At 44.2% G+C, this 24,862-nt stretch overlaps 1 protein-coding gene across 1 annotated transcript; it reads left to right on the forward strand.

Moving 5' to 3' along the window:
• Positions 1 to 12,968: 12,968 nt before the first annotated feature.
• Positions 12,969 to 24,363, forward strand: bbc3 (BCL2 binding component 3). Its single transcript, XM_014162363.3, has 4 exons — positions 12,969 to 13,377; positions 16,002 to 16,275; positions 18,986 to 19,191; positions 21,727 to 24,363. The coding sequence occupies exons 2-4, from the start codon at positions 16,014 to 16,016 to the stop codon at positions 21,820 to 21,822; spliced, it is 564 nt and encodes a 187-aa protein (XP_014017838.1). The 5' UTR covers positions 12,969 to 13,377; positions 16,002 to 16,013; the 3' UTR covers positions 21,823 to 24,363.
• Positions 24,364 to 24,862: the final 499 nt, after the last annotated feature.

Raw genomic sequence — 24,862 nt, forward strand, 5'->3', positions numbered from 1 at the left:
ATGCCTGCCCTTGGCATCTATTCCACTTCTCCTGCCATTTCTGCCACCGTAACTGTCCATATCAGGCTTTTTACCTTGCCTTGCTAATTAAAACTACAACATCAACATCCCACTACTCAGTGCTTGTTTAGTCAGTTTCCCTCCACCCCCACATGGGCTGGGAACCAAGTAAATCTGATCTGTATACCCATTTGTCTAATCCTGCCATGATTTGTAGTACATCATAAAGCAGGTCTTGTCTGCTACATGAGCTAAAGGACTGGAGACTCATCAACACTGCATATGAATCAGAGCAAATAACTACTCTGTCTGGCTTGACTTCCTCCACCCACTGCAAGGCCAACAGTATGGCCATCAGCTCTGCTATATACTGTATACAGCCAGATGATTCCTGAGGATGGCTCACCTCTCACAGTTCTGGGTGACTTTAACCTCCCCACGTCTACCTTTGACTCATTCCTCTCTGCCTCCTTCTTTCCACTCCTCTCCTCTTTTGACCTCACCCTCTCACCTTCCCCCCCTACTCACAAGGCAGGCAATACGCTTGACCTCATCTTTACTAGATGCTGTTCTTCCACTAATCTCATTGCAACTCCCCTCCAAATCTCCGACCACTACCTTGTATCCTTTTCCCTCTTGCTCTCATCCAACACTTCTCACTCTGCCCCTACTCGGATGGTATTGCGCCGTCCCAACCTTCGCTCTCTCTCTCCCGCTACTCTCTCCTCTTCCATCCTATCATCTCTTCCCTCTGCTCAAACCTTCTCCAACCTATCTCCTGATTCTGCCTCCTCAACCCTCCTCTCCTCCCTTTCTGCATCCTTTGATTTTCTCTGTCCCCTATCCTCCAGGCCGGCTCGGTCCTCCCCTCCTGCTCCGTGGCTCGACGACTCACTACGAGCTCACAGAACAGGGCTCCGGGCAGCCGAGCGGAAATGGAGGAAAACTAGCATCCCTGCGGACCTGGCATCCTTTCACTCCCTCCTCTCTACATTCTCCTCTTCTGTCTCTGCTGCTAAAGCCACTTTCTACCACTCTAAATTCCAAGCATCTGCCTCTAACCCTAGGAAGCTCTTTGCTACCTTCTCCTCCCTCCTGAATCCTCCTCCCCCTCCCCCCCCCCCCCTCCTCCCTCTCTGCGGATGACTTCGTCAACCATTTTGAAAAGAAGGTTGACGATATCCGATCCTCGTTTGCTAAGTCAAACGACACCGCTGGTCCTGCTCACACTGCCCTACCCTGTGCTTTGACCTCTTTCTCCCCTCTCTCTCCAGATGAAATCTCGCGTCTTGTGACGGCCGGCCGCCCAACAACCTGCCCACTTGACCCTATCCCCTCCTCTCTTCTCCAGACCATTTCCGGAGACCTTCTCCCCTACCTCACCTCGCTCATCAACTCATCCTTGACCGCTGGCTACGTCCCTTCCGTCTTCAAGAGAGCGAGAGTTGCACCCCTTCTGAAAAAACCTACACTCGATCCCTCCGATGTCAACAACTACAGACCAGTATCCCTTCTTTCTTTTCTCTCCAAAACTCTTGAACGTGCCGTCCTTGGCCAGCTCTCCTGCTATCTCTCTCAGAATTACCTTCTTGATCCTAATCATTCAGGTTTCAAGACTGGGCATTCAACTGAGACTGCTCTTCTCTGTGTCACGGAGGCTCTCCGCACTGCTAAAGCTAACTCTCTCTCCTCTGCTCTCATCCTTCTAGACCTATCTGCTGCCTTTGATACTGTGAACCATCAGATCCTCCTCTCCACCCTCTCCGAGTTGGGCATCTCCGGCGCGGCCCACGCTTGGATTGCGTCCTACCTGACAGGTCGCTCCTACCAGGTGGCGTGGCGAGAATCTGTCTCCGCACCATGCGCTCTCACCACTGGTGTCCCCCAGGGCTCTGTTCTAGGCCCTCTCCTATTCTCGCTATACACCAAGTCACTTGGCTCTGTCATATCCTCACATGGTCTCTCCTATCATTGCTATGCAGACGACACACAATTAATCTTCTCCTTTCCCCCTTCTGATAACCAGGCGGCGAATCGCATCTCTGCATGTCTGTCAGACATATCAGTGTGGATGACGGATCACCACCTCAAGCTGAACCTCGGCAAGACGGAGCTGCTCTTCCTCCCGGGGAAGGACTGCCCGTTCCATGATCTCACCATCACGGTTGACAACTCCCTTGTGTCCTCCTCCCAGAGTGCTAAGAACCTTGGCGTGATCCTGGACAACACCCTGTCGTTCTCCACTAACATCAAGGCGGTGACCCGATCCTGTAGGTTCATGCTCTACAACATTCGCAGAGTACGACCCTGCCTCACACAGGAAGCGGCGCAGGTCCTAATCCAGGCACTGGTCATCTCCCGTCTAGATTACTGCAACTCGTTGTTGGCTGGGCTCCCTGCCTGTGCCATTAAACCCCTACAACTCATCCAGAACGCCGCAGCCCGTCTGGTGTTCAACCTTCCCAAGTTCTCTCACGTCACCCCGCTCCTCCGCTCTCTCCACTGGCTTCCAGTTGAAGCTCACATCTGCTACAAGACCATGGTGATTGCCTACGGAGCTGTGAAGGGAACGGCACCTCCATACCTTCAGGCTCTGATCAGGCCCTACACCCAAACAAGGGCACTGCGTTCATCCACCTCTGGCCTGCTGGCCCCCCTACCTCTGAGGAAGCACAGTTCCCGCTCAGCCCAGTCAAAACTGTTCGCTGCTCTGGCACCCCAATGGTGGAACAAGCTCCCTCACGACGCCAGGACAGCGGAGTCAATCACCACCTTCCGGAGACACCTGAAACCCCACCTCTTTAAGGAATACCTAGGATAGGATAAAGTAATCCTTCTAACCACCCCCCCCCCCCCTTAAAAGATTTAGATGCACTATTGTAAAGTGGTTGTTCCACTGGATATCATAAGGTGAATGCACCAATTTGTAAGTCGCTCTGGATAAGAGCGTCTGCTAAATGACTTAAATGTAAATGTAAATGATCTGTAATACATTACCTGACTGTCAACCACCATTCCTTCACTACAAATGCTGACCCAGTATGTGCTGTCCTTGGATCTTTTTAACCATCTGTGTAAATGGTCACAACATCCTGATAGACGGTATCCAGACATCTCTTAAACAAATCAGATGGATCAACACCCTCCCTATCTTTCTGTAGTCTCTCCAACACTTCTAGATCAACTACTGGAGGTGGGAGTAGCCATGCTGGGTTTACAGGAATAGCTACCATTGGACTAAACTCCCTTCCATACAGTCCCATCTCCCTCGCCTGGGTATTTCCCACCCACCCAAAGCTTGTGTTCTGTCTTCGCTCATGTTCCCAGCATGCCTGTAAAATCCCTTTCCCAGGATAAGACTCCCCATGTCCCTGTAGGTTGACCCAATAATTAATTGCCAGCTGCTGTCTCCTAATCTGCAATGGCCTATCCCCATCTCCACCTGTAGTGCAGCAACTGGGGAGGTCCGAAACGCCACACTATGTATTCTGAGTCCTTGCCCCTGCATGACATCTAGCCTTTCCAATGAGGTGCGGGTTGCCGAACCATACGTTATACTGCCATAGTCTATTACAAATCGGACCAATGCAACATACACGGTCCCACCACACAAGGCAGTGCATCTCAGAGCTAGAGGCATCACTACAAACACCCTGGTTTGAATCCAGGCTGTACCACAACCGGCCGTGATTGGGAGTCTCATAGGGCGGCACACAGTTGTCCGGGTTTGGCTGATGTAGGCCGTTATTGTAAATAAGAATTTGTTCTTAACTGACTTGCCTAATTAAATAAAGGTTAAATGTAAAACAATAAATTAATAAATCAACTTCCTGCAAAATGTGGAACCTTCACCGTTTTTAAAGAGACAGTAAGCATATCATACGGTTTCAAATCTGCCTCCATAATCTTGAAAATAACTTATCTATAGACCTGAAATGTAGGCTATATTATCGGATAACAATTGCCTATATATCTTGGAAATAAATGAACGGATAGCAGTTTATGTTTGATGATTTACATTTGTGAAAATGCAGACAGTTTGCCTACATCTGCCAAATCCACAAGGAGGCGACAATGTCTACCAAATAAAAAAAGACAAATAATTCCTGCGTTGTCTGGTAGTCTACATCAGTTTATTATGGTTATTATACAGGTTCGGTTATTAGAGTCAGTGGCCTTATAATTAAGCTACTTAACTGGGTCAGGGACAGGGCAACATAACACCCCCTTCACATGTCAATACCTTCAAATAGATCCTATGAACATATGAGATCATCTTCTGGCCACATGTTGCCAAATATTAATTATGGAAACAAAGTGTGTAATTGTGGTGAAACGGGAATATACGATTTTTAAATAACAATAATGTGTGGGTCTATAAGAACGGAAACAATTTGGACAATTGAAACACTCGGTCCTTAAAAATAAAAAAATAGGTGCATGTGTCACTATCCCCTGAATATGCAGGCAGACAAATGGAAAACCTTGATGTCGGTTGATGTTAAATTGCTGACAGCTTCCATGGCAAGGGATGCGGGGACTGCCGCCGCGTGCAGTTCCAACCAATCGCTCATTCCCTGCCACTGATGCCCACACCCTGTTTCTGGGCAGAAGAGTTTATCAAAGGAAAACAATCCGTGGTGAGATATGGTACCTCTTTCTCTCACTCGCTTGCTGTTGTGGGGGGCGCATAATTTCAGATTACCAATCATAATGCGATGCATTCAGCAGATTCATTCAGCAGAGGTCTTTTCCAGGGGTGTCATGCACCCCAAAAATCTGAGGGGGCACAAAGTACATGAGAATGTCTGGTGTCTGGTCTAGAAGGGTGCTACGCCCAGTCCATAAATTGGAGCCTATTGCATTCAAACACCTGAAACAGTTTTCAATGCAATCTAGCCATAATCATTATGCTTAATTCTATGTTAAAAAACATGTATATTTTTTTGCATATCTAAACATACCTCTTGAGCTGTATGTATCCTCCTGATTGGTTGTTCTTTTTTTAAAGAAACAAAATATGCTACTCTGCATATCTGCTCAAATCTGGGTAAAATATTGAAAGGAATGTGAGTCTTATTCAGTACATTTAGTTATTGCTTGCTTTTCTGAAGTCTACCTTGCCAGCAGGCATGCCAGCTAAGATAGTTAGCCAAGCTAGCTACTTTAACTTGGTAGGCTGAAATGGCTTCTTGGTAGCTAGTTATGAGGTTGGGAGATTGGGAACCTGTCTAGGCTAGTTAAACCCAATCTTGATAAAATTGTGCCCCTACAGGCATGACGCCTCTGGTCTTTTCTATGGCAGAAACTATGACTCAGGTGTAATATGTTAGAGAGTTGTTTGTCAAGTGTAGCCTACAAAGAAACCAATGAGTTAATCCCCTAATAACAATATATCAACCATCTTACCCTCCATGCACTGATGCACTGAACACCAGGTTGTGGGCCAATATTATATTTACATTTTAGTCATTTAGCACAGGGGTTCCAAAACTTTTTCACTCAAGTCCCCCTTCCAGCATTGGGGAACATCCCGAGGCGCAAGCTCCATGTCTATTTCTATGGGCACAAGAATTGTTCATGACACAAACTGTTCACATCCCTCTTGTTGGAGGAGAGAAAATATTGCAGGTTTAAAGCTTATTTCCTGCAATTCTACACATTTGTCATGAGGTGCAGTGAATATTTTGCCGTTTTAAAGTAAATTTTCTTGCAATTTTATACATTTTGCCATGTCTAATGTGTATTCATGTGATATTTTGAGTGACTCAAACCTTACAACAAAATCTATGGGCTAAAAAACCTAGCTAAAAAGCGTTAGTGGACATGGGCTAGTTGATCTGGACATTTCTGAAAGTTATAAATAGCTCTCTAAGATCTGCAATGACTGACATGACCAGAGGAAAACTGATGATGCATTACCTAATTTAGAAATTGCACCTTGTGCATTCTACTATTATAACTTTCAAGAGTAAATTTAAAGACGGACTGAGTTCCTTAAAAAAAAAGACACTTGTTAACCACTGATTTAGCAGACGCTCTTCTCCATAGCTACAATCATTATAAACTCAGCAAAAAAAGAAATGTCCTCTCACTGTCAACTGCGTTTATTTTCAGCAAACTTAACATGTATAAATATTTGTATGAACATAACAAGATTCAATAACTGAGACATAAACTGAACAAGTTCCACAGACATGTGACTAACAGAAATTGAATAATGTGTCCCTGAACAAGACGGGGGGTCAAAAGTAACAATCAGTATCTGGTGTGGCCACCAGCTGCATTAAGTACTGCAGTGCATCTCCTCCTCATGGACTGCACAAGATTTGCCAGTTCTTGCTGTGAGATGTTACCCCACTCTTCCACCAAGGCATCTGCAAGTTCCCGTACATTTCTGGGGAGAATGACCCTAGCCCTTACCCTCCGATCCAACAGGTCCCAGACGTGCTCAATGGGATTGAGATCCGGGCTCTTCGCTGGCCATGGCAGAACACTGACATTCCTGTCTTGCAGGAAATCACTCACAGAACGAGCAGTATGGCTGGTGGCATTGTCATGCTGGAGGGTCATGTCAGGATGAGCCTGCAGGAAGGGTACCACATGAGGGAGGAGGATGTCTTCCCTGTAACACACAGCGTTGAGATTGCCTGCAATGACAACAAGCTCAGTCCGATGATGCTGTGACACACCGCCCCAGACCATGACGGACCCTCCACCTCCAAATCGATCCTGCTCCAGAGTACAGGCCTCGGTGTAACGCTCATTCCTTCGTCGATAAACGTGAATCCGACCATCACCACTGGTGAGACAAAACCGCGACTTGTCAGTGAAGAGCACTTTTTGCCAGTCCTGTCTGGTCCAGCAACGGTGGGTTTGTGCCCATAGGCGACGTTGTTGCCGGTGATGTCTGGTGAGGACCTGCCTTACAACAGGCCTACAAGCCCTCAGTCCAGCCTCTCTCATCCTAGTGCAGACAGTCTGAGCACTGAAGGAGGGATTGTGCGTTCCTGGTGTAACTCGGGCAGTTATTGTTGCCATCCTGTACCTGTCCCGCAGGTGTGATGTTCGGATGTACCGATCTTGTACAGGTGTTGTTACAGTCATGGTCTGCCACAGCGAGGACGATCAGCTGTCCGTCCTTTCTCCCTGTAGCTCTATCTTAGGCGTCTCACAGTACGGACATTGCAATTTATTGCCCTGGCCACATCTGCAGTCCTCATGCCTCCTTGCAGCATGCCTAAGGCACGTTCACGCAGATGAGCAGGGACCCTGGGCATCTTTCTTTTGGTGTTTTTCAGAGTGAGTAGAAAGGCCTCTTTAGTGTCCTAAGTTTTCATAACTGTGACCTTAATTGCCTACCGTCTGTAAGTTGTTAGTGTCTTCACGACTGTTCCACAGGTGCATGTTCATTAATTGTTTATGGTTCATTGAACAAGCATGGGAAACTGTGTTTAAACCCTTTACAATGAAGATCTGTGAAGTTATTTGGATTTTGTACGAATTATCTTTGAAAGACAGGGTCCTGAAAAAGGGACGTTTCTTTTTTTGCTGAGTTTAGTTTGTGCATTCCTCTTAAGATAGCTAGGTGGGACAACTACGTATCTCAGTCATAGTAAGTAAATTTTTCCTCAATAAAGTAGCTATTAGCAAAGTCAGTGCTAAAAAAAGTGAGTTGATCATTTCATCTACTGTGAATTGGAGTTTTGTGAGCCCTGTGTGACACACACAAACAATCCCATTGTTAAGCAAAAAAAACACTGCACGTAAGATTTGTGTATCAATAATTTTATAAGGGCACCATGCAACTTGATCCTGGTATCACTGCGTCAATACTTCAAGAGAGTGAGGAGGAGAGGAATCAGTTACAGGTTTGTATTGACCGATCTGTTGACACAGACAATGACGTTTGTTCGAATTCTGTTACAGACCGTAGTATTGTCTGTCCACCCACGATCCAAGACCCTGGACCTGTCACTGAGCGAAAGGGTGTCCTATTACTGCTGTGCAATGGCTACCACCTCTCTGAGATCTGTAAACAGAGCAACCCAACAGAGACCTGGTGATGACCTAATTGTTGTGATAAGCAAACAACAGGCCCTTGAGAGTCCATATGGGAACCCATGAGTCTACGGAGGGAGGAAAAAGTGCAGTGGTTTGCATTGCTGGGCTGCTGATGCTGAGTATCCAAGAAATAGGGTAATCTTATTCTACACTAAGCAAAAGGCCTATACAGATGAAGGATCTTAATTTGATCACTCTTTTTTCTGAGAATGTTCCTGCACATCAGGAAATGCAAACTTGTAGTGTATTCAAGGTTTAAAAATGCTTCTGAAGTTTGAAATTTCCACTTTAAAGTGTCAGACTTGATTTGCCCTAATGAACAATGTATCAACCCCTACAAAAATCCACATAATAATTCACATTTCCTGTTGCTGCAGGATAATTTTTCTGTGGTATCAAACTGGCTCAAATTAAGATCCTACATCTGTATTGTCTGACACATTTTAGGATACATTAAAATAGCATACTCATATTTACTATGAGAGAACACATTGATTGATCAATTTGTGGCATAAAATCCAACATTTCTGATGAACAAGATGACATTTGAATTGAGCTTCTATTGCTAATCCTGGGTTTCAGCCTCGCTAGCGCATGGGGAAGCAGTCTGAGAATCTCATGTGGATTGCTGTAGATGCGCATTCCTTCACATTGTGTTCCACAGCCCTAAGGTAACAAGGCATTGTAGGACTAAAGGAGTCACATGAGGGTACGATGGGAACAGCTGACCCCCCTCAGCCACGAGCCATCTGTCCAGCCAGCCCTGGGTGATGATGATGATGATGAGGTAATGGTTGTGCCTGAAGCATCACACCTCTTTATCACTAAAGCCCTATTCAAACAGGAGCATCACTTTACATATTTCATGAATTGTCAAACAATGCAACAGGCCCTCAACATAAAGTCATGTCTGGGTTAGCCTACACAAACAGTCATAAAAAAGTCAGTCACCGCTTTTTGTGACATGCATGAGATGTATTCAGAGATACAATATAGAGGAGGGGTGCAACATTAGAGCATCTGCTAATTTTGCCAGTGTATATTCAATTTTAAAGAGAGAAAATATATATATATATATATATATATATATATATATATTTGCATATTTGATAATCATGAACTATACTGAATTCACACAGAAATTCAGAATACATTTAGCTGTTTTGTTTCTGATAGGGTCTAACTGAATTTGGTATTTACTGTCAAGGGGGCCATGGTTTCTTCAACCTTATCCAATAAGGTAAGATTTTGATGAAGTTACTGCAGACAGCCATATGCACCATTTCAATTTTAATTTGGGATGGGAGAGGATGTCATTGGTCCTGTCGATCTTTCTGTTAGCCTACATGTTTCATTTGTTAAGGTGGTTTATGCATCTGTAAAACTAAAACATAGGATACACATTTGGTACACACAATATGTAAGGGATAATCAATGAGGAGCTATGCGTTCTATGGAAAATAATGAACGACGTGGAAGGTGTGTTCTGGAGTGGAACTGACCTTCCACGGAGTTGCATTATTTTCCAATATACATATCTTCAATATACAGTTTCTATAATTTATGTTCAAATTACACTCTGTGCTAAAGATTTCCTATAAAGAATCAAAGTGTGAATGTGGTACATAAGTAGCTTATTTCTTATTACCTTGTTATAATGTTGTTCAATTGATGGAACACTAGCTTAAATAGTTATGCAAGCCTGTTTATCATGCACTGTCTCCTACACAGTAGTGTAGTCCATGGTTGCTACAGTGACCCCATGGTAGGGGTGCTACCTGCTGATGGTTTGCTCAGGTCTCAGGTCTGTCTCTCAGCACTCTGCCATTACATTGCGTGTGGAGGCAGCTGTTTACCCCGTGGCATCCCATTGGCCCCAACTGTGCCTGTTTAGCAGCCAATTAAGGCAGCAGCAATGAAAAGTAATTTGTGAAATGGAGGTGGGAGGGAGGGGGGTGGAGGGTTCTGCAGTCTCCCATCTGAGTTGGAAAAAAAGGGGAGGGTGTGTGTGAGGGGGGGGGGGGTGGATAATGGATGATGTCATTGTGGCAACGCAAACATTGGCTCGGCTTACAATGTGTGGGGAGACGTGCTGGGGCCTTCTGTTTTGGTTACTACTACCAGACTGATACAAATACACACAAATCACACACACACACTCCTCACAGGACTGGCAGACTTGATCGGGTTGCTGTGACATTCAAGCAGGCTGCCCCCTGACACCCTCCCACCTAACGGAGAAAGTTTATGACCTCTTCTCAGCACCTGTAACACCTATAATAATAATAATAATACATGGGATTTATATAGCGACCCAAAGACGCATTTAGACACCTGTTACTGCTGGCCCTCCTACAGAATTTTGACTAGATGGTATACAGTTTATGTCAGAATTGACTTTTCGTAGCAGTTTATGAGAATTTACACAGCAGGTTAGGATAATTAAAGTTGCAGGTTTGGAGAATTAGGTTAAGATTAGGGAAAGGGTTAAGATTAGGCTTAGCTCAAATGCAAAAAAGGACAACTTTGGAGGTCAATTTGACGTAAACTGTATCTCGTTTAGACATGGGGGTCTACTGGGGGTCAAGATGACCCAATGATGACGCACAGAACAGAGTGGGCCTGGGGAAAACAACAGGAAGATAACTCAGTACAAAGCAAATGATCTCATTTGCATGCTTGTCACTATCACAGAGGTGTAAATTACCTATTAGGGAGTGTGTATGTGCAGGTAAACAGACAGGACAGATAAATGAGCGCATGTGGTTGTGGTGCTATCATGCCCTCATTTGAGTTGCATGGCCTCACTCAAGTTACGTGCCCTCGCTCAACGCATGATGCAGCCTGTAACAGAACACCAATCACATCTACCAGTATGGGCTTCGTCAGTGTGGCACCGCACAGCATACAGCAGCATTATATAGGCCTACAATTACATTGTTGACAGCTTGTTGTCACATTTGATTATGAGGTCTCAGTTCCCGAAAAGCATTCCGTGTGTATCACAGTCAAAATGTTCACATCGTGTTCTGTATCAGTGGAATAGAGCCCTAGAGCAGGATTCACTCATGTGTGAATACACTAAATGATTATGACTGACCAAGAAGGGGCAAAATTAACAAATCTTTCAGCATTCAATTAATTACGACGTTTAATTACATGAGTGAATCCTGCTCTAGGATCTGTCTGTATTTCATTCCTAGATATGCATACAGATAATGTCTCAATTCATTTAACGAGGTGTATGGCACTGTGGGGAGAGTTGGGCGACAATCACGTCTATTGTCTTCTGTTCTGGTGGTATGTCTTATGAGTCGTGCAAACTGCCAAGATGTCAAGCAAATTTGCCCATGATGGGATGTTCGCCCGGACATGTACCTGTGAGGGGATTTCCCTTTTGGTGGAAGGGGCATTTCCAATCTGCTATGGGGGGTCTCAAGACAATCTGCCATTTCCATCTGATTAGGCACCGCAACAAAACCCTCACAGTGAGTGCCCCGCAGCTGAGTTTTGGGGACAATAGTCGCACAGTCACATGTTTCACATCTGGGGTTAAAGGACAAGACAAGGGGATTTCCAATACTCAGTTTATGGTTGTTTTGACTGCGGGTATAGGCTACAATGTCTTGCCAATTATCATAATTAAACGTGTTAAATTAATGCATATATAGGCTATAGAGACATAGGATATGATATTGAACATGCAATGAAGCCTAGGCTACAAACCCTTAGATCCTAAATCTGCAAAATGTTTCCAAACAAACCAAAACAACCACACAAAAAATTGGCCTTCAATTATATAAATTGTATATTGTGGTGTCATTTGAAAATGACAGAAAGATTACAATTGAATATCTCTAATCCAGTATCAACAAGCAGGTTGAATATCCCCGGATTAGGCGATTTGTCATAACTGGATTTCAGTGTTTGACAAAACATATCCTAATCCCATATTATAATTTGGGCATGTTTTCGTTTACTTGGAGGGGAATTTAAGGATTTGATTTAAAACATCAAAGCATAAGCTGCGTAGGCCTGGTCATCATTTTTGCATCATTTTGTGTCTTTAATGTAAGAGGTTACAAATACCATTTTCAATTGCATCATTGCAATTATCGAAATGGGAAATGTAAAAATATACATTTTGGGGGTAAATCTTCCCCTAAAACGTAGTTTTTCCCCCACACAAAAATACAAATTTAAATCAGATTAATTGAGAGAGAAAAAACATGATGTAAGTAAAACAAACAAGTATATTGTTCCCCTATGTGTGATCATAAAAATATCTAATCTCGAATAACAAACATGCAATTGATAAAGAAAAGGGGTTCAATGAGACAATGGGTGACCTCCCCTAACAATGTGACAGGTTATGAGTGTCATTCAACTGTTCAAACTGTTCAATAGGCCCACTCCACAATTGTTCATGTATGTGTCTGTGTTATTGTAATTTACAGCCCATGGTTATAACGAGGTTATAACTTATTATGTCATGTATAACGGGTTATAACATGCAATGCAGAGGCACTTTGAACCCTTGTCATATACAGTCAATTGTCCTCATACATCATCTCAACTTCACAACACACCAAAAGAGACAAACAATACTTTTATGGTCTGACAAAGGCATGCATTGATAATGATGCTGCTGCTGCTGATTTACTGATATGCAGTTGACAATCCAATGTATGCATAAAACAGGCTAAAATGTATTACAGATTTTTGCACCCATAGGCTAGAGGCACCAGCTACTATACAACCAGACTTTGTTTACCGTTAACACAACAGCTGCAACAGATGTGGTAAACTCACAGGAAAGCAAAATGGGCGGGAAGGGGGCAGGGTTGGGCAAAAAGGTGTTTTGTTTCTTCCTTTATAATCTTGTCCGGGGTATTGAAACAGAGTAGCAGCGTTTCTCTAGTCGAGGTGCATGTCAGGACATGTTGTCATGCATGGTGGAGAGGGCGTGGCGAAACAGGCAACGGCGGGAGTGAAAGCAAAGTGATACCACTATGAAACACTCTCCCCTGTAATCAACATTTGGACCATAGCTCCGTAGAAACGGTTTGGATAAGCATCGATTTCCATGGAATAAAAGAAGACAACACGGTTTGTATGTGCTGACTGTTTTGACAATCGTAGTTGGAAACGTGGAATGTCACAAACTACAAGTGGACTTTCTTCAACATCTAACGCAAGGACAAGCCGCGAGTCAAACAGCTTGTTGGACACATATTCTGATGTCAACAAGCAATCGACAGTGCCTCAACTACAGACAGATTTACAGTAATCACGAATCATCAGATAAAGCAAGTAAGTCTTAAAACTTAGCAAATGTTTTGGTGATGCTGCAGGACTTGGCTACAGCACAGCGGATGTTTTGACAGGCTGCTAACGTTAGCTACCGTACGTATCAAGATAGAGCTGTTATGTATAGCTAGCTAGCTAGCTATAGCACACTCTTAGGGTTCTTCGGCTGTGGATTTAGCTAGCTGTCAAAATAACTTGACACGTCAAATTAGGCTATTATAGCTAGCATGCTACATTGTAATCGTAGTAGTTTCAGAAGATAGTTTTCGACGCAATCACTGTAGCTATTTCATAATATTTTGAAAATAAATTATTGACGTGGTAGGAGTCAGCGGCACGGATGGGTTTTTCTGTAACATAAAAAGTGTGTTGGTGTGATATTCAAGTGGCATCTTCTTGTTGGTTGCTGCTTTCGCAAAATCGTTTGTGGTGTCTTGTTTTACACACTTGGCTGTCATGAGTTTGATGTGTGAACTTTAGTGGTTGTGTGGAGGAGAGGAACAGATAAGATAACATATGACAGAAGCCCAGTGATGCATTTCCACGTTAAACTTAGATATGGAATTCACTTTTTTTTTTTATTCCATGTTGAGCGTTTTTTTTTTCATCTTCAATTACATGACAGTCACAGGCAGCATTTCAACAAGTTTAGACCGAGGCAGACCCATGTTGCGTGGAACTGTTTCTCCTGCGCAATCACAATCCGCCTTCAATGTTTCTTTTCCATACTTCATCATTTCCGTGTGACACGTTTTATGTATTTTGAGTCGGATAGGAATGATACGATTTGTGTGTTGCAACGTAAATACATGTATTAGTCGAGCAAAAAAATTACATCAAGCATTGCAATAGTGAGGATGACAAGCGGACGAAATATTTTTTGGTGTTACTGCTGACAGAGTTTGGCGCGCGCTGTAGTGTGAAGGAGCGCGTGTCAATCGGCTGCTGGATTTGTTTATAAACAACCGTCGCGCTCACGAGGGCGTAGCGGCTGCCATCTAGCGGCCACATGACACATGGGTTGGTGGGTCAAACTGTCTGTCGAGGAGGGAGGGGAAAAAAACATGTTTTGAGAGGTAGCCCTTCCTTTGGTCACTGTTTGAAAACGTACATATATATGCTAAGGCAACCTATATTTCCCGTGGAACAAGGTATTTTAAGCTTATACCTTTAAACCCAATTTAATGTAACATGTTGCTTGATATTTGGTTCTGAGAAATGTCCAGCTCTGCATTATGAATTGCCCTAGCACCGAGACCCATAGGGCATACCCAATGATGTATATAAACCCTGGGTTGCTGATCCTATGTATTGGCCATTGAGAGGCTTTGAAGACACCGGTCGGCCATATTGGCACTCCCCAGTAGGAGCTGCCCTCCATTAGTAGTAGTGCATGGGTAAAATCACAGGTGAAACCAAGTCAGAAAAAAAGCCATCATTTATTAAAACCTATGTGTTGTGATAATTGCGTTGTTTGCTCTATAACAATGTCATACTCTTTATGACCAGACAGAATCAGATAGATGGCCAACACATACAGAGACAGAGGGGCGCTGTTTCACTTGCTCGGATGCTTTCTCTGGTGAGATACAGTCAGTCTCTTGCGGATTGAAGGATAATTATGAAAACATAGAGATGTTTTTATCTTTTTTCTTTCGACATTTTTGGGTGAAGCCTGCCTTCCCTTGGCATCTGTGAATACACGCCACAGTCCGTAGGAATGAATGGAATTTTACAGTATTTCAATTAAATGCATCAAGAACAAAATTACATCTATTTAAGTCGTTTTTGTTGTAGTAGAGCCAGCACCATTAGTAATCTCGAAAAAATGATATTTTAAGGAAAATTATTGTATTTATTTTTTTGTTTTTATGTTTAGCTCACTTAATATAATTTAAAGTATGCATTAAGGTGTATGTAATAGAATACATGTGGCAAAAACGAATGTAGACATTAATAAATGCATTTCTATATCTTCCAAAATATATTATTACAACGTGTGGGAGTGCCAAGATGGTGGCTTCAACACAGCGCCCCCTATCAGTCATCTAGTGTATATATAAATCATTGGTATTACCTCCAGTCAAAGCAATCAGCCCAGCTGGTAATACACTCATGTCCCCAGTGACCGGTTCGTACATAAACATCCTCTTATCAGGCTGCAAAGGCGTCGGTTTCCTCAACTCCATTTAATGGGAGGGCCGCCAAACCCCCACCCCCCCACCCCACCCCACACACACATGGAAAAATATGACTACTGTCTTAATAAAACACAATTTTCCACTACCATGCTAGGGTGGCTAGCCACTTCTGGACATTGTGTACAGCAGGGGTAAAAAACAGACAGGTGCCACCTGATTGGCTGAACGCTGTACACAACACATTTGCCATAGGAGGGTATTGCCGGCTACGTTATTTACGTTGGGAGGCGAAAGACCAGACGATGTATACTTTGGCAAACCTTGGGGCTAGAATGACCATTTAGAATGTTGATCCCTTATCTTACAGCTTAATGTCTTTACACACAAACATTCACCGCTCATAGTAACCAGGTGACAACGGTTTGTAAAAGGGGCAATCAGTCATTGTCTATTACAATTTTGTTATGCATTTGTAAACATCAACAGACTGCACCTGGTATGGCCCGCCCCCAGACGAAGAGTGGAGTGGACCACCATGGTCGGGGCAGACAACACAGCTGCCGCATGGAGGTCCAGCGGCCAGACACCTGGCCTGGTGGCAGCAACAACCCTCTCCAGGCTGCATACCACCAGTCTTGCCAACTGCTCCCCAACATGGACCCCCAGCCCAGGCAGGGCTCTCTGCCGCCCCAGCCCCAGAGAGAAGCCACCCCACCCCCCAGTGCCCATCCACTGGACACCCCCACAAGAGCAAGCACAGGTAGGCTATTACTACTAGTTGCTGGATGATGTTTCATGTAGTGTGTGTTGCTGCTAATACAGAGTTCTTAGGCATAGGCCTAAATGGTAAGCCACTGAGGCAAAAACCATGGTCATGTTAGAATAGGATTACAAGTGGTAGCTGTGAATCGCTTACTGCTATGAGGAAATACTAGCATCAAAGGACATCATGCTCACATGTCAGTGCAGTGGCATTGGATGGGAAAGTTCCCCCTCAACTGTGTGATGGAATGTGTGAGTCGATCGAAAAGGAAAGTTGATGAAATAGAGATGCATTTTGCATATGAAGCAATAGACTTCAATGTGATTGTTATTGTACTTGTAAGACTCATTGATGCTTGTACATCTAAGTGAAGTTCCTCACCTGTTCATTTTCCACCAAGTAGAAATGGGTAGGCTAGTAGTCAAAAAACGGTTGTCATCACCTTAGGATGTAAATACAAGCAGTGCAGAAAATGCGCCCTTTAAGCATCCTATAGCGTTAACCTATTGATGCTTTACCTAGATTGACTTTAGTATGACCTAAGAAGCTTGCCCTTGGAACCCAGATAGAAAGCTCTCAACTGAATGTTACACATTTGCTGCTGTTTTATGCACTCGGTTTGATCTGCTGTGTCCATGCTTGTGAAAGAGTAAACAAACCTAAACAATTGAGATGGAAACCAATGAGGGGAGGGGCCTGGAAGAAGGCAGTCAGAGTATTGCATCTCGAATAGGAGCTTCACGTCCATTGACAGGAGTGGAAAGTTTAGCCTATGTTTTAACGGACACAAGCTACAGTATGTGGGGTATTGTTGCGGTAATTTATTGCAATGGTAAGTGTGGATTAGGCTATTTCTCTGAATCTTGTCAGAGAAGAGTTCAGGGTTGTTCTGGTGTGGTGTGATATTGGTGTGCCTGTGAGGATTTTAGGGCTGGAGGCTTTGGGCTACGGAGCTACTTACGAGTCGAGGGAATCATTTTGAGCACGTGGCTTTGCAACTGAAAGGAATAGTTTGGAATAGTATCTCTGGTGCTCTCTCTTTATGCCTGTAAGTCAAATGCTGTGGCTGGGGCTTGTCGAGACTTGTCCCCTGCTCATGGCTTCCCATCTGTTCCCCTCCCTGGTTAGAGGCATAACCTACCCTCTCTCTCCCCGTTTCCTTCTGTTAGACCCGCCGCTATTTCTACTCAACCATTTCTGTTTCCTCTGTAATCCCTCTTTCAGCCGCTCCCCTTCCTTGTGTTTCCCACCTTTGCGCTCTCTGGCTCTCACTGCCTCTTCCCCAGTCCCCGGGCAGACTGGTCCCACCCCGCCCCCCAGCCTGTCCACCCTATCCCAGCCTAGCCCCTGAATCCGTCCACCAATGGCTTGATTCCATCTCTGGGAGCACCATCTTATAGTTACCCTGGCAACAAGCCAGAGTTCCTCTGTTCTCTCTCTCTCTCGCTCTCTGTCTGTCTCAGAAAATACTCATGACAGCGACTCAAATCCCGCTGCTGCCAGGAGCCTTGCTTCCTGTGGAGCGCTCTGTCAGGCTCCGTTCGCTCTCTCTCTCTCTCTCTGTATCTATCTCCTCTCGCTGTCTAGTCACCTGCATCTTAAGGATCAGAAAATACTCATGACAGAGACACAAATCCCGCTGTAGCCAGGAGCCTTGCTTCCTGTGGAGCGCTCTGTCAGGGCTGTGAACAAACAGTGGGGTTTGGGAGGAAATTGGATGGAAACCGTTCATAGGATGCACAGAGTTTTTTTCCCTCCACTTAATTTGAAGTGTCTTCCAATCTTGACACAACGCAACAGTTTGTAAAAGGTCACTAAAGCATTTCATTGTACTGTGTACACCCATGTATACTGTGCATATGACAAATAAACTTGACTTGAATTGATTTAAATGTATTTTCTCGATGACAGTCGGCAGTGGCAGTGATGCACACAGTAACTTTCAGTGTTGTCGGTTTGCGTTGCAGTAATCAGAGGGTAATAAAATATCATTTTTTATCACCTCTATGCAAATAGGCTTTATCCTATTCTGAATCTATACAGAGTAGACAGGAGTTCCTCCTTCCAACAAACACTGTAGTACACAAACACAAGTATTCTAGACTTAATAAGCAGATTAGAAGATTACATTCTAACTTTGAAGGGGAAAATACGGGGTTGACGGCGGCAACCCCCAAGATTGAAAAAAGTCTTCAAGACTAGTCTGAACAGTCTGACAGGGGTGGTGGGGGGGGGGGGTTGCATTGTTAGTTTGACTTTCAAAAGAGGGGTGCTTTGGGGGGCAGGGGAGGGGGGTACATGTTTACCCAGTAAACAATGGGTCTGTGTTGCTAAGCAGCCTAGCCACCATTAAGAGTGTAGCCTATATGGTTTAGACCAGACGACATGCTTGTCTCTAGACACCTAAGACTCTTATGGAGCCTGAGAAGTGAGGACGGGGGGCATCACATTTTGGGGTGACGGAGGGGATGTTTTGGATCATGTTCTTGTTACTAGACAAACAACAATATACAGGAGACATGTTTTATGTCCCGGCAGGCTATCCACAATCTGCCTCCTACCGAAACTTGACCTGATTCAGCCTGGTCTGCGCTGCCTTTGATGTAGGCTAGTTGATGTTGTGTTTCAGAGCTGGTCGTGGTGGGCTATGGAGGTCCAGCTGTCTGCCAGAGGCAGTAATGGCACATGTGTTGTTCTTTCTCCCCAGACCCAGACAGAGAGCTCCAGGACACCACAGCCAGGGATCCCCTGCCTGACCTGCTGCTCCAGAGAGAGCGCTCTCCCCAGGCTTCTCCCCAGCACAGAGCCCCTGGAGTAGCGGACCCGCGGTTGGACAACGAGGTGGTGGAAAGAGTGGCCAACCAGCTCAAGAGAATCGGCGACGACTTGAACGCTACGATCCTCCAGAGAATGGTAAGGATGAATGCGCACACGAATGATCTGTTTATGAGATGGTGTATTGTTTGGTGAGTTCTGATAAATGTGTAGAGGTGTTTTCAATTTAAATGTGCATGTGTAAGTCGGTGTGTGTGCGTGCGCATGATTGAGCGTGTGTGCATGTGCCAGTGGTGTAAATGGATCAATCTGATATCCCATGAGCTGGGAGTGTTGTGACTGAAGTTCAGTTTCCAGTGGCCCTTCCCCCTCCCCGTCCTCCCTCCCTCCCCCTGCTGGGCTGTATCGCGTGAGGAGCCAGTCAGTGAGGCAGCCACAGGAGTAAACACAGGGTAATCCCCCCTCCCCCCCTCCCCCGGCACCCGGCAACCTGCCTCCCCCTCTGCAGACAAACACAGCTGACGTCACCCTACTCCAGCGCTCACTCACATGCCTCTGCCGAGCCGAACATTCCCCTTCCGCGTGCACACACGCGTAGACGCAGACACAAACGCTCGCACACACACACACACACACACATAATAAACTGTCAAGTTTATTACAGTATAATAAAGCCCTTGGTCTGTGGATCCGGTTGGCAATGTTTTGTTTGCGCTGGTTAAACTGGCTCTTGCCCTGCTGTCTGGTAACAGTGGAAGGACAGGGGATTTTGGGAAACGTTGTTTACAGGCAGGCTAGCTAAAAGGACTTCCTTAGCGCGAGTAACAAAAGGCCTGCTTAGGACGGGGTGGGGTGACTAAACCACAGGCACGTGAGGGTCATAGTCCACTACAAACACACACACACACACACACACACACACACACACACACACACACACACACACACACACACACACACACACACACACACACACACACACACACACACACACACACACTCACCACCACCATTCTACTGTTTCTCTTGTTCAGGGCGTTTTTTCCCTGTACCTTGTGTTGTGACCTCTCCTACTGTGCCCCTCTTTCTCTGTGTGGTCAGTGGTTCTCTATCTTCTCTTACCCTGAGTCCTCCTCTACTCTGTTTTTCTCTCTCCCCACCTCTCAACCTCTCCTCTCTTTCTCCCTCCCTCTCTCTCTGAGTCTGAGCTGTAACTCTCTCCTCTCTTTCTCCCCCCATCTCTCTGCTAGCATCTCTCTGTCTGTCAGTGTCTGGTTTTCATTACTTCTCTCTGTCTGTCAGTGTCTGGTTTTCATTACTTCTCTCTGTCTGTCAGTGTCTGGTTTTCATTACTTCTCTCTGTCTGTCAGTGTCTGGTTTTCATTACTTCTCTCTGTCTGTCAGTGTCTGGTTTTCATTACTTCTCTCTGTCTGTCAGTGTCTGGTTTTCATTACTTCTCTCTGTCTGTCAGTGTCTGGTTTTCATTACTTCTCTCTGTCTGTCAGTGTCTGGTTTTCATTACTTCTCTCTGTCTGTCAGTGTCTGGTTTTCATTACTTCTCTCTGTCTGTCAGTGTCTGGTTTTCATTACTTCTCTCTGTCTGTCAGTGTCTGGTTTTCATTACTTCTCTCTGTCTCTTTCCCACATTCACACACTCTCTCGTCTTCTCTTTTCCACCTCTCTCTCTCCTACTAAAGAGCAGGGTTATTTTTAGAGAGGGACTCAAAGCTGCTGTTGTGGGGCGATGTGTCACCTCTCCTGGCTCTGTCTCTGAGACTGCCTAACTCCACCCAGGTGCACCGTATGCACACACACACCAACACACAGATGTACTCACAGACTCGCACGCGATAACATCTCAGCTGTTCCAGCAAGTGGATATTAAAGCCATTAAAAAGTATAGAATCTAGAAAGTCATAAACTGTGTAATAGTGTTTTCACATAGCCACAACATCCAGTCATTATGATATAGGCTTTCTCTTAAAGCAGGGGACAGTGGATGCTATCCTATGGCATTTCTAAATGAATCTCTTGGTGAATTGCGGATGTTTGTAAAGACCCAAGCTATTCTAAATATATCTTGAGAGCTAAGTCAGTTCAGTGTCACTTATGTCCGTGTAGTGTTACACTGCAATCATCAACAATGTAACCTCTATCCCTTATTTACTGTCTCAGAGTCAGACTCTTCATTATATCCATGGTTTGCCAAGGTCACTTTGTCCACAAATGTTCATTTGAACAAGCGTCAAGACTGAAAGGCCAACCGTAAAAGACAATTATTTTGGGGCTGAGGACTAATTTCCCCCCTCTCTCTCTCTCTCTCTCTCTCCTCTCTCTCTTCTTCTCTATTTCTCTATTTCTCTCTCTCTCTCTCTCTCTCTCTCTCTCTCTCTCTCTTCTTCTCTATTTCTCTATTTCTCTCTCTCTCTCTCTCTCTCTCTCTCTCTCTCTCTCTCTCTCTCTCTCTCTCTCTCTCTTCTTCTCTATTTCTCTCTCTCTCTCTCTCTCTCTCTCTCTCTCTCTCTCTGTCTCTCTCTCTCTCTCTCTCTCTCTCTCTCTCTGTCTCTCTCTCTCTCTCTCTCTCTCTCTCTCTCTCTCTCTCTCTCTCTCTCTCTCTCTCTCTCTCTCTGTCTCTCTCTCTCTCTCTCTCTCTCTCTCTCTCTCTCTCACAGGGTGGCAACCCCCAACAGCAGGACTGGAGAGGCCTATGTCTAGGAGTCCTCAACTTCCTCTCGGATACCCTCAGCATTCTGTACCGACTGAGATAGACTGACCCTAGTGATTGGACACGCCGGAGCTCCCTACTGGACCAATCACAGACTGCTTCAGAATGGACTCAGTCCGCTGGAACGGACGAACCCCTTTTGTTTAGTTTCTTTTGTACATCTTGTGTATATATATATATATTTTTCAATCTCTCTTTGGGACAGCTCTTGATGAAGCATTCTGACCCAGGTTGTTCTCCCAGACCACGTGGGCTTGTGTGTGTTCCTGTCCTTCCTTGTAAACTGTGAAGCACACTGATGTGTGGTGTGGTGGCGACGTGAGGGCTTTACCTGGTGGAGAGGCTATGGCTCCTGTATGTGTGTGTACAACTTCTTCCAATTAAGGTCATGGTACAGTAGAATGAGCAATTCAACTGCTCAACAGCATGGCTTGATGCGGGTACTGAGGGGCCTGTGTAGAATCCCCTGTAAGTCACACTATGGCTAGTACTACTCAGTTTATATCGCTGGATGAGCCAAGCTTACTGCTGGGATAAGTTATAGCGATATACTATATGGGATCTGCTGTAGAAGTCGGCCTATTGTTTCAGACAGGACCAAATTGACTTGGTAAACAATGCCAGTACACTCTTAGTAAAAATGCGGCTGTCCCCGTAGGAGAACACTTTTTGATTCTACCTGGAACCAAAAGGGGTTCTTTAAAAGGGTTCTCCTATGGGCACAGCCGAAGATCCCTTTTAGGTTCTAGATAGCACCATTTTTTTCTAAGAGTGTAGTGGTGTATATAAATTGATATGTATGCTACTCTTCCCTTCAAATCTGAATACATTTCATTGACCTTTCTGTGCCTTTCTATCGCTCCCATCACCAGGACAATCAGTGGTTGGTGTGTGGGACCCTGGATGGAGCAGTGGTTCACACACACACACACACACACACACACACACACACACACACACACACACACACACACACACACACACACACACACACACACACACACACACAGAACACTATATGAGCCAGTTACCAGACCATCACCTCTATTGGAGGCTCTGAGTTGAGCTGTAGCACTGTCGGACAATCCCACTATTATTACCAGTGTTAAATTGTTTGTATATATTTGTTTTGGGAGATGGTGGTTTGGTTTGGAGGTGGATAGGAGCCAGTAACAAGGCATCGTGAAGACCTGTTATCATTGGATGAGATTCAATTAGCTTTAAACCTACTTAAATTGTAAGTTCTCTGTTTGTGTTTGAAACCTGCCATGTATGCAGTTGTTTTTGTCTTTGGACCAACAGTTGGAAGCAGTTAGTGTATTTAAATCCAGTGGATTTGAGATGGTATTTCTGGTTAAAACATGACTTGGATGTTTATCTTTTCATGATTACTTAAGATTACTAAATGATAATCAAATTGCCCCTCAATTGTATGATACATGTATTGTAGTTTGGGAGAAGAAAGTGAAGACCTTTGTTTATTTTGACGGTAACCACGTTTTGTAGCATTTTGTTTCGTTTTCAAAAATACAATTTGTATTTACTTTTTTTGTGTGAAATAAGTTATTTTGTTCTTTTCGTTCCTAATAAAAAATGAATTCCAAATTTATTTGAAAGCCACGAACCCATAAAATGAGGATTGAAAAAGCTTAAAGATAAATATCTGACAATAGACTGGAATAACTTGACTAGTCAGTTAATCCCCAGTTACACAAAGGGTGAACTGTCAACTGTGTTAAAGCATTGATATCTGTCTTTGCAAAGGCATTCCATTGAAAAGTTTCCATGGTCAGTTTGTACACAAAGTTTTATTTCAAAGCATCCAGGAAAGCAGGCCTTTTAAGAAACACAAACCATTTTTGTGAAACAACAACTGTCCCTATCAATCCAAAGCATTACAAAGAGGAACAACGTGTGTCCAAATGTCTAGAAAGAGGTCACAACAAGCAATGTAGTGATTGAAATCAGTTGAGAACGTTTGCATGTCAAGTGGGAGAAACTGAGCCTTCACTGAAGCCAACAGTTTAACCTTGAACCCATGAGGTTAACACAGTCCCAACTTGCCATGTAAACCTGAAATAGACGTTCGGATGGATACAACTGTGATCATCCTATTTTCTGTGTTGCCATACTGTATCACTTATAAGGCCTTAACATTACTGCAGTCTGCTTTGTTTTCAGTTCAGGTTATTTATTTCTTTGAGCCCCTTTTTGCAATGTCATTACACCTTTAAGCAAAGAACCTGTGAGAATACCCAACCACCTTTTTTTTTCTGTGGGAAACTGGGCGTCCCCATAGCGTTCGGAGCACGTGTAGTTAATTTCCTGTGACAGCCTCATGACATCCTGTGGTGTGTGCTGTGGCGTGGTCCACTTCCTGTGGCGACTATGTGACTTCTTGTGGTTCCGTTCTCCAATGTACTCTCTCACAGAGGGATGGCACTGCTGTAAAGTAGCGGCTTTGTGGGAATCTCAATTTCAGTTTCATGCTGTGTAAATGTGCTGTTTTTGACTTTTTTTAATGAACTTTCTACATTAATATTTTGTACAGATTTTTTTCCTAACAATAAAGATATGAAATCTATTTACTTGTTTTGGCTTGTATTTTTTAGTAAGATTATCAGATTTATTAAAGGTCCAGTGCAGTCAAAAATGTGATTTCTCACACTATGAGGTTGGAATAATACTCTGAAATTGTGACAATTATAATATAGCCCTTTTAGTGTAAGAGCTGTTTGAAAGGACTGCCTGAAATGTCTGCCTGTTTTGGTTCAATGGAGATTTGGCCTGCCAGGTGACATCACCAGGCAGTGAATGAGTTAATAGACCAACAAGAAAAATAGTTCCAAACCTGCCTGTGAATAACAGCTAGTTTTCCCGAGTCAGACCACTCCCAGACAGTTCTAGCAAAACCTTTGCTTGAGAAATTGCTCTTTGCTAAGATGCTATTTTTGTTTCTTTTTGACTATTTTAAGTGAATACAACTACAATAAGGTACTTAACTGTTACCCAAAAGTGATTTGATATTGAGATAAAAATGGCTGCATTGGACCTTTAAATAAATATTATAATAGAATGATATG

Source organism: Salmo salar, chromosome 20 (assembly GCF_965601325.2).
Source record: "Salmo salar chromosome 20, fSalSal1, whole genome shotgun sequence".
NCBI lineage: Eukaryota > Metazoa > Chordata > Actinopteri > Salmoniformes > Salmonidae > Salmo > Salmo salar.

Coding starts and splice junctions, on each gene's coding strand:
- bbc3 (XM_014162363.3), top strand. CDS start 16,014: ATGGCCCGCCCCCAGACGAAGAGTGGAGTGGACCACCATGGTCGGGGC. Junction 16,276..18,985: donor CCCCACAAGAGCAAGCACAG/GTAGGCTATTAC, acceptor CTTTCTCCCCAG/ACCCAGACAGAGAGCTCCAG. Junction 19,192..21,726: donor CTACGATCCTCCAGAGAATG/GTAAGGATGAAT, acceptor TCTCTCTCACAG/GGTGGCAACCCCCAACAGCA.